This window comes from Opisthorchis viverrini (genome assembly GCF_000715545.1).
Source record: "Opisthorchis viverrini unplaced genomic scaffold opera_v5_145, whole genome shotgun sequence".
NCBI lineage: Eukaryota > Metazoa > Platyhelminthes > Trematoda > Opisthorchiida > Opisthorchiidae > Opisthorchis > Opisthorchis viverrini.
In genome coordinates, this window is record NW_008751802.1 from 1,134,334 (window position 1) to 1,145,220 (window position 10,887).

Here is a 10,887-nt window from a genome sequence, read left to right on the forward strand (position 1 = left end):
TATGCGAGTGGTCTATAATCTGGTGTCCAAGCTCCGCCCCCGCGTCCGATGGAAAGTGAACTTTATTACGGAAATTGTGGAACCGCTTTGCAGTGTTTGCTTGTTATTGTGTAATAGTTATTGAATGTTCTGAAAAATTTAAAAGGACGCGTGTGAATGTTCAGTTTTTAACAACTGTGTGCATATGGAGTGTTTACTTTCGTGTCTTTCATGTCTTTCCAGGCTCGTAACTACTTAGTTCGTGTTTGGTAATGAATAACTTCGCAGCAAAGGGCTTTCCTGCACTCATGGGTTGTTTTGCTGCATGACCGTGAGACTTGGCCTGTTCAGGCAGTGGAACTGAGACGTCCTCAGGTGTTCGACAACTGTTGTTCAGAACCATTGTTCGTGTGGGTGAGTGCCTTCAAATTCGTAAAGAGACAGTTGGAAAGCTAGTTTTCGGTTGTGCGACGGGTAATTCCACTAGAGAAGCTTTGTTGGTCAGGCCATGTATTGCGTATGCTGAGCCATCACTTACTGATAGGGTTGCTGTTTTCCGTGTCCAATTCAAAGTGACGAAGCAGAGTCTCGGTCAACCCTTGACCTGATAGAGGAGTATTAAAGAGATTACGAAAGTTTGGGTGCTCTCAGTGAAACTCGCATCCCGGGATAGGGACCGCCAGATCTCCACCGCTCCTGGTCTGAGAACCTGCAAGAAATGGCTGCTAATCGACGTCGGTGGCATTCTTGCTGTCAGTTCCTACCCAGATTGCCTGAATGGGTGTTTAGAAGTGTAGGATTTTGGGCGGGATTTTGGCAACCTAGCACTAAGTCCCTTCCCTGCCCACCTTTATTTTTTCTTCACAGTAGGGCTTTCAAATAAATCAGGGTTGTACGGCAGCGGAGCGTCCGTGTTAAACACTGACATTATGCTGTCGATGGTATCAGTGTTTGATCTGGTGCTTGATCACATTGGATCCACAAAATGAGACTTAAGTCAACTTTGGTCGTACTACGCCTCTGTGTAAAACATTAACATCATGTTAATCCTTCATGCTTTTCAAAAATTGTGGGATTAGGGTTTCTGTTCTCTCTTCCTCCCATTTAGTCTGCGAGCTCCGCTATTACGCAGACCTTCACACCAGTAGTTAGATAGGTATCTAGTGGGATACGCAGGTGAACGAACCTGAATATGTGTGATCCGGATAACAGATTAGATTTCAAACCATAACCCCCAGGAAAAGGTCGCCAAGTTCACCTCACGGATTTCTGTAATGTTGTCACACGACAACAACTCTGGGGTGTTAGCAGTTCGTGAAGCACTGCATTCGCAGCTACTCCTGTACAAAAGACTGTAAAATATGCTACACGGTTACCATGATATTGGTCTGGTGTTGTCAACCAATAAGTGCCTGTTCAAAAATGCTTCAACTCATTATATTTAACCCACCTGTTTTAGGTGTGTAACCGCGAATGGCACAAGAATTGGTAACATCGTATTACGTCTTCTTTCGTTTGAATGAGATACTGTTGTAAGGGGGAAAGCCCTTCGCTGCGAAGACGTTCACTAACGAACAACAACTTAACGGCTACAAACTATTGGACAGGAAGGTAAACATCTCATACACGCTATTTTTGAAAAAAAGGGAATCCTCACGCATCTTCTTGAGCTTTCGTAGATATTCATTGACTACCACGCAATTGTAAACGAACGCTGTAAAGCAGTTCCACGAGTTCCGTAATAAACCTCATGGGGCGCACCTTCCATTTGACTCGAGGCGGAGTCACGAAAGAGCCACACGCTACTCGCATGCCTCATCAGTAGTACCCGCCGTTACGCTATGTTCAATCGGTTGGTGATGTGAATGTCTTTTTCTATCGTTGGGACGTGAGTCATGGAACTCACTCATCGTTTTAGGTTTCAGACTCCTGAGATATCGCTTTTACTAACTTTAGCCACGGCGTACAGTTGTAATGGCCGCGGGTGAGGATGAGCTGGAGGTCACAGTTCGGGGGACGTTTTTCAGCTGTCCACCAACATCATTGGTCGAGCCAAACACAGGTTGGTTGAATCCCACTTCGGTTTACTTGTCTAGAAACTGTCGGGGGATCACAGGACATGCAGCTAGTCGAGGATGAGAACTCGAAGGTACACTGTGTTAATTACCAACGTGTCAAAGATTTCACACACGTAAGTTTTTTGGATCATTGGTTGTAATTTTAGTTATACCGAAACAGCATGGAGTATTTTTTGTTAGTTTTCCATACTCTTGAAAACGTGTCTTCTGCCAACCAAGCTCCTGCTCTTGGAGCAAAATTAACTCATTCCATTGTAGAATCCTTAGTAGGAGGCAACAAGGTCAAAGTGACGCTAAGGGCTAGCTGGAATCACTCTTCGTCAGCCCACATCTTAATCTTTTGCACAATTTCACGCACATGGATTCGACCCACGTTCGACCCCGAGAATGCTGTCCTGCAGCTATGTGCCGAAAGGGTGTTACAAATGAACGATTATTTATTTATATTATTGTTATCTTGTCATGCTGCACCGGTGTGACGAAAATGCAGAACATGCACAGCCGCTTTATCTCGTGTAATCCGTAACTAATTGAGATCATACTGCTTGTTAGCGTGGATTCAACTCGTCATCTGGTCTCTTCATTTTCCGCAGACTGTCCTTGGACTCAGGATATCAGATGAGATGAGATCCGGCTTAAGCGTGCTGAAGGATATGTGCGTTCGATTATTCTTGTCATGTTTGGTCCACTAACTTTGTGTTTCGGTCTGTTAGCTCGCTAAAACTATGACCCCAAGTGGCCGGTTTGACATATTTTCATCTTCTCATACTAAAAAACAAAATAAGCCACACAGTTTTTCCTGTGATAAACCCGAGACTGCGATGCTACCCTTGGCCTAGTCATTCAAACATCATGGCTTTACAACGAGGACCATCAAAGTCTACTACACCAGGGCTATTGGGACCGACTTCTAGTCTGGCCGTGAACGAAGTTCTTATGTGGTCGACAGCGGTGCAATCCATCGCACACTCAAAGTGACATGAGTTACTTTACCCCGTTATCTCGGACGGTTTTATGTAGCTGCTTTGTAGTTCCTTCTCATGAGCCACCACAGCATTCGCAATACCTGTAACAACACTTTTGACATTCCATTCTAGCGCGAGCATCGTAATATGATGGTCGGATTAGGTAGATGGCGCTTAATGAGTGGCTATACACATACTGCTTTTACATCCGTGAGGTGGATCTGAATGGCATCGTTTATCAGTGCAAGTACTGATCAGTGATGCAAAGATGGCGTATTACCATATGGGAACTAGTCCTAGTAATGTCATCCAACAGCGTAATCCCGATGTCTCCTCGATTGGTAGCGAAACGGCAAACACACCAAACAACAGTTTATTGGATTGGTCCTCATCAAGATCGACAAATAACACAACTGTTCCGAATAACCGGCTGGTTGGGAAGAAAATGCATATTTATAACCATTGTGTATATAACTTCTTCGTAACTTCGTGTTCCTTATCGTTCAGTTAAATTCATCGATCATCAGGCCGATGAGTGATCGTTCAGTTTGTGGACTATCGCTGGTCTTGCTTGCTCACTACAATCGCGAACTTCGTTGTTTCGCACGCGTTAAAACAACAAACAATGTCTACTTTTTGGTTCTCCTGACTCAATTCCTCACGAATCAAGTTTACTCAGACTGTCTCATTGTGCATCTGTTTACTTATTGACTGTTGTGCTATGCACCTACCTCCAAGAACGATATCCGAAATGTATTGTTTGTTGGTTTGCCTCAGGGGACTTAGTAGTCCTCATTTGGTAGGCGTGCTCCCGGACTTTCATAATCGTTTTATGACCCGTTTAAAAAAAGGTAGAGAGCTCGAAAAACGTACGAGCAACTGACTGGTATCTCAATAGTTCGTGAGCAGCTCTGGCTTTTCGGTAGCTCCTGTGTGAGTTTGGGCATGTCATCCATCTTGCATTTTTAGGTTAGGCGGAACCTATGTACCAAAAAGGTGCCACAGCTGAAATTTATTTGACGTGAGGCATACTAGGATGTTACTGTGATTTATTCAATGATATATTATTACTCATTTTTGCGGTGTCAACCTTAATATCGAACCTATCATAACATAAAGCTGCAACACTTCTCATAACCTTCCATACTATTCTCTTTCTAATTTGCATGCTCATGGAATAAATGTGGTTGTGTTTTGGATGATTCTCCCACAGCTCATGCACACACTGGCGCAAAGCGCTGAGGAATACGCTCGACAGATCTGGATGCGTGGTTGGCAGGTCGTCCACTTCCAGCGTTTACCGACTTGGCTAAAGGACAATGAGATGTTGCTTCGTGGACACCGACCACAGCTGTACACTGTGTGGGCTTGTTTCGCTTCAATTTTCCGGGTGCATACCGAAACCGGCAACATATGGACTCATTTGCTAGGTACGCCTGTTCCTTTTTCATCGTGTCGATGGTGAAATGAGGAGATGTGGTAATGCTCAGTATAGGTCTCGTCCGGTAATTGAAAGCTAATCACACTGCTGTTCAGCCGCTCATGGCAAACCGTTAAGCGTTTAATCGCTGGCCGGAAGATCGCGAGTTCAAAACTCTGTGATGCACACTACTGAGGATTTCCAACAAGAATGAAACAACTGTGCAATGCCTGTAGGCTTTCCAGCGTAGATTGGCTTCACTAACAGGATGAGAGCTCTATTGCATACAATCAAATCCTTATAAGTATTGTGGCGAATCTGTTGAAGGCTGCTGTGACCGCTCGTGTACTCGACAGAGTGCAGTAGATATGAGCGGTCTTGCTTCTAAGTGGTGTACTTGAATCTGTCAACAAGTAACACAAGAAGCCTGGATGTCATGTGATTAGTGTACTTGCAATGGTAGTTATTTGTCTACCGCATACAATCACTCACAGAGGCTATGCGAACGCGTTTGACGCGGCTGCATATGATTCTTTGTTGAAGATTTAGATACTGATCAATACTTAGGTTGGTTCTCATTGGCCTCGCATTGAACATCCAAAATGTGCTACGTGTGTATAGTGTGGTTGAACCGCCTACTCGTAAACCTGGAAATGGTCAGTAGTCAGAGATATTCCAGTATAAGTACGTGATAACAATTCTGTCCCTTCCGCTCACGTTAGTTTCAGCGACATCAGGTACGTACCCAGTGAAGGCCGCTTGATAAGATTGATTCACTGAATCAGTTAATTGATTGCTTCCTCCGTGAAGTTGAGGATTTATGTGTACTATGCATTAGAGTCATTCCTCTCAAGAAATCAACCATCATCACCTCTTTTTTACTCGTACTTTCATCGTGGGCAATTCTCTGTGGTACTAAAACAAGTTGTGTGGATCGTTCTAGTCATTGGCTTTTAGAGCTAAAATCGATTGTTCCGGATGCGCACAAATTATGGTCGGTATGTGAAACCATGTTTGGGGAATTTTTCTGCACAATTCCCTTGTCCGACTTTTCCAACCAAACACAATCAGCTGCACTCCAGAGAGGACTGATCCTGATGTAGTTATGAACGAGATTTGTGGTAGCCCCATCGGCTGTCCGTATTTTCATGGAACGATATCTTCGTTGCAGTGAAGTTCAATGAAATTACTGCACAATAAATTAGATGGAGTGATAAACAACTTCAAACTGTAATTAGGAATTATCAAATGGTGGCGAGGATGTTAGCCAAAAACGACGGTATTCTCGACACTGGTGAATAATGACTTCCGTGTGCTAGAGATTTCAAGTGGTTCCAAGTAAAACGTGCTTATCAAATTAATTCTATGTAGATTGTGGAAGACGTACTTTCTACTGTTAGGTACGGTGTTAAAATTTCTGATGGAATGGTTGCTATCTGTAGCTGCGGTGTTTGATAAGGTTTCGGTTTTTCACTCCTGTTTTGACGAAATTCTAAGCAATTAAGAACACTACAATTGAAGATAATTATTCCATTGGATAGTTACACACTTAGCATACAGTGCCACAAGATGTACTATGCTTTTTGCCCATTTTTTATGTTTGTCAAAAGTACAAAATGGCCTGCATCGCTTACGCAATCATGGATGGATCGTTTATTCAACGGAGTCCACAAAATTCAAACCTTGGAGAGACTTTTTTTGGCTCGCAATGAGCGTGGAAGTTATTGGCTATTTTTAGACGCTGTTTAATATTATATTTATACGGGGTCGTTTGTGTAGTTTCCTTAGAATCACACGTATGAAGAATATCTCAGTGTTTTTCAGGGATTCTTTGGTACTGGTTTGGGAATATTTCAAGTAAGGATAAAGGGGGGGGGAACTGGTAACAAAAGCTGATATATCTATGTGAATGAGATAACCACGGGCCATAATCTTTGGTCACATCAAGTGACCAAGTTCGTCGAGTGCCGCTCTTCGAACAGACACCTGTCACAACTTTTAAGGAGAATCAAAGAGTAACATGATTGGTGGGGCATTCGATTTGCCAGGGGACAGTTTCATTTAGGTTGCATTTTCTCCACCAGGATGAACACACTTCGATGCCATCGACATCGCCTGATAGTGCTATCATTTTTGTGCGTATAACAAGCAGGTGGGACCGAGTGGTAGAATTGGTTGACTGCTCGGGGGTGTTGTTGGTTTTATTCGGTTATAGTGCATTATCAGCAGTGTTACTAGGGTGGCTGAGGTATCTGAGTACAAACGCGGTCGGAGGGCTGCGTGAACAATGAGAAATGCATTCTACCACATTGATGAATTATTTTTAATGCACCAGAGATGGCGGAGGTTTATGCAATCGTACGTGGTGGCTAGCGAAACTATCCACAGGATTGATTTTTCTTTTCTTGGAAATGTGAGGATATTTAGTAGTCTTCGTCTCGTAAATGAAGCCAATCTATGCCGAGAAGCAGAATAGCATTATACGACCGCCTCATCCTTATTGGGACTAATCGTCAGTGTACCATGAAATCACAGATAGTCTCGAACCTGCGACCTCCCGGTTAGTACATTGAACACTTAATCGTTCGGCCACTTGCAGCTGATCAGCAGTGTGATTAACTCGCACTTCAGACTGTTTCATCCGTATTGGGAATCATCAGCTGTGTGTATCTCATGATGAAACAGCTGTACAGTAACTACCAGGTTTTTCAGCGTGGATTGACGTTCGTTTTTCCTCACTGATTGTCGCATGATAACAGTTAAGTGCTCAGCTACTGCGTCGTCCGCAAACACGTGCTGGATTTTGATCACATTTATCCATCCAGATGTGGTGCTTCGTAGGGTTGGCATTCCGTCAGTTAGGAAAATGTCAGATGTGGTCGTTGAAATCCGGGTTATTGATTACTATCCCTCCGAATGGCTCCCGAGGGCAGGGCTGATGTGGATCCACAGGAGAAGCGCTAGGACACGAGGGTGTGAGCCCTGATGACCTGGTGATATTTTTTGATTATCTGTGGTTAATGAAAAAAGCAAATGGTTTTTATGGCAGCGCAGTATCAGTATGATTTTTGTTCTCCATTTGTGTATTCACTACTCTCCTTAAGTAGATTCGTTATACCAATGCGTTATACCAATGCACCGTAGGAGGGATAATTGTCCTCAGTATCGAGTTGACTGCGACGGGAGTTGAAGTTGAATCGGTTAGCAGTACACTGTGCACATAAATGGGACTTCGGGCAAATATTCACAGCAACCCACTGACAAAGGGTATTTTAACAGCTGAAAGTCGTTTAATCAGTTTCAGTCCTTCCTGTTACATCCAAGAGTATGTGAACACCTCCGGAATTCCTCCATATTCTAACAAATATATGCTTATCTGATTGGTTTCAGGCTGTGCGGGATTCATCGCTATTTCTACTTTTATCCTCCTTCAACCGAGCGCGCTGATACAATGGCAAGAAAAACTCATATTTTCCGGATTTTTCTTCGGAGCTATTTTATGTCTTGGCTTTTCTTGCCTATTTCATACCGTCCTCTGTCACTCCGAGAGCATCAGCCGTATTTTGAATAAGTGAGTCAGTATATTGTTAGTTCTGTTGCTTTTTGACCTGTGTTCTCCTTACTGCCGTTGTAGGTATCATTGCCCCATTAATTGATCCGCATCATAGTGGGTTAGGTAGCTGCGCATTGGAGGTAGTGGCTGATATAATCGGTACGTAAATACTTGGTTGTCTGTGGGCTTTTAATTGGGGAGATTGGGTGGGGAGCTGTGCATTGAAGGCAATAGCTTGAATGCACATGCGCCATTTAGGGTGCGACTGGGCCATGTATGACAATGTCTCTAACCGTCGGGGTCCCCATCTAGGGAGACGGCAGTGACCAGCTCAACTGAGTTTGCTGTTAGTGGCTTTCATATTTCGCTAACAAGTCATTGTTTGACTTTGCCTGACTCGTTCCCACCCTTCACATGGTTGTCCGAAAAGCGCCTTTCGAGAAATTTAGTCTACTGGCATACGGAGGATGTGGCCAAGCCAGCGCAACTTATAAAATGTGATCAGTACATCTATTGTGGGCGAGTTATTTCTTCCGAGAACCATTCGATGTACTTCAGCATCACTAATCCGATGTTCCTACCATACTCCGTGCTTCGAAGGCATCGATGGTCAAACGTTGAAAGTCTTTTGAAGTCCTCAGCGCGCAGCGCATTTTTTCATGACAGTATCCTAAGAATTGAAGTGAATACGAAGGCCAACATTGTTCTATCTTGAGGTCGTTAACCAATGGTGAGAGGTCAGTGTACTTGCGATTAACTTATTAAAAAGGTCACTGGAACTGCAGTTGCTAATGCTTTCGGAATCACCTTGTGTTTTGGAAGGTTTCGCGAATATACTTATGTTCCAATACTTTGCTTCTAAGCTAATGCCTCTGGCACCAATCAGTGGGCTTAGATTGCCAAATAAGCGGTAACTAGTGACAAAATCTATGCAAATCGTGACGCAGCTCTAGTTTTAGTTTTTATAAGCAGGTGGAACATAAACTGCATCTGCAAGGCCAGCATGTACAGAACGTTAATACATCAGCGCTATGTTTCACTCCCTCAACTGCCAACTACTGCTGTTCTTTTCCGTCCCTATAGATTGGATTATTGCGGAATCGCCTTTCTAACCATGGGTTCTTTCGTGCCCTACCTCTACTACTCGTTTTATTGCGTCCTTTGGTTGAAACTGTTCTATTTGGCACTGATATTCGCGCTTGGATCAGGAGCCATTGCAGTGTCCATGTCAAACACATTCGCCTCACCGTCTTACCGTCCTTTACGTGCGCTTGTTTTCATTGCTCTTGGTCTTTCTGGAGTTATTCCATGTGTGCATGTTACAATCACAAACGGATTCTGGCCTTCTGTGCAACATGGTTCTCTTGGTTGGTTGTTCCTAATGGCTGTTCTCTACATCACTGGTGCATCTATTTATGCTGTACGGGTTCCTGAACGTATTTTTCCTGGGCGTTTCGATATTTGGGTAAGTATTGCTTGCCGGTATTACTTGTTTGTTTTTCTCACATCGTTGTTCTTCAGCAAACGTAGACAAGAGCCATTATGATTTGTTTGCTCCGACCACACCCATATGCCGATTCACCATCTTCTGTTCTACTTTTTGCCTGGTATTTTTTGAGACATCTATTTTATTTATAAGTTTGTCTTTCGTTCTCCCGATCGTGCTTGGATAGTACATTGTTGATTGGAGGCCAGTTAGGCTACCCGTTGCTCGGAATTGGCTTAGGAAGTTTCAGGCAACATGAAATCATTTAAATTACAGTTGTCTTACACAAGAGAAACCATTTGTCAGCACGTAGCATTTCGTTGACCTTTCGGATGCCATTTTCTCAAGGTGGATATCATTATCTGTTTGATGTACCTCTCAGTGTTACTGTAGTGTCTTTGCATGTGGTAATATCCTACTAATACGACGCACTTTTTGTTTCCTTCCCTTACTAGTTCCAAAGTCATCAAATTTTCCACGTCTTTGTCGTGGCCGCGGCACTGGTTCACTACCATGGTATTATCGGCTTGACGAATTACCGACTGGCGATTGGTGACTGTCGCCCTCCCCCTGGCTATCCCTTTCCAAAGCATGATTACGATAACATTGAACTACTGAGACCATTTATGACGTATTAAGAAGAATATTCCGTCAGGTTTTGAAAGCATACTCTCTCACTCGTCCTCAATACTTTTATGAAGGCTGTGAACACGTTCCTTCAGGGCGTTTTACTCTTTCAAACAGACATTGCAATTTTTAGTGTGCAGAACTTTGTTATCTTGATCTATTTCGTGCACTAGTCTATCCATACATCAACTCAGACATTTTCTATTGAATAAAATAACAGTTTGCACCTATTAATGCCTGTTTATTCCTGTGGTAGTCTCGCTGCTCAACTACGCTACTATTCAGGTTCCAGTATGTTGGTGTATTTTGCTCATTCATTGGCCAATCTTGGATCGCTTCACATGGTCGAACCCATTCGTATGTGTGCAACCCCACGAGAAAGTCAGTTAAATCAGACGTTCGTACAGTATTCACGTGGCACTCATGTTGGTATTTGGTATACTTGGTAGCAGGTCAGTATTTCTGGGCTTATAAAGCAACATATAGTTGATACAAATGTTCAACTCTTGGCTGGATTCCGTTTGTGCTTGACAACACTTTATAAACATGAGGTACTGCTCGTTTAATACGCTGTATATACAGTTTGAATACCCGAAAGCTGAGTGTTCAAGTGATCATGCCTGACTGAAAAGAATTTTGACTCTATGTTGACGAATTCGGACGTATGTTAGCCTTCTTCTTGGTTGTTTATGTTGTATCTATAAAGCAGGAACCTAGTTGAAATAAAACGGCCTATAATCACCGCAAGGCAAAGTGATGTACAGCACGAGCCCACTTGG

General features: G+C 43.3%; 1 protein-coding gene across 1 annotated transcript; it reads left to right on the plus strand.

Moving 5' to 3' along the window:
- Positions 1-1,953: 1,953 nt before the first annotated feature.
- Positions 1,954-10,339, plus strand: T265_06781 (hypothetical protein; the record flags this gene model as incomplete). Its single annotated transcript, XM_009172134.1, has 6 exons — positions 1,954-2,041; positions 2,076-2,170; positions 4,236-4,452; positions 7,833-8,013; positions 9,079-9,460; positions 9,937-10,339. 6 exons carry the CDS (start codon positions 1,954-1,956, stop codon positions 10,117-10,119), a joined length of 1,146 nt encoding a protein of 381 aa, XP_009170398.1.
- Between the last annotated feature and the right edge of the window lie 548 nt (positions 10,340-10,887).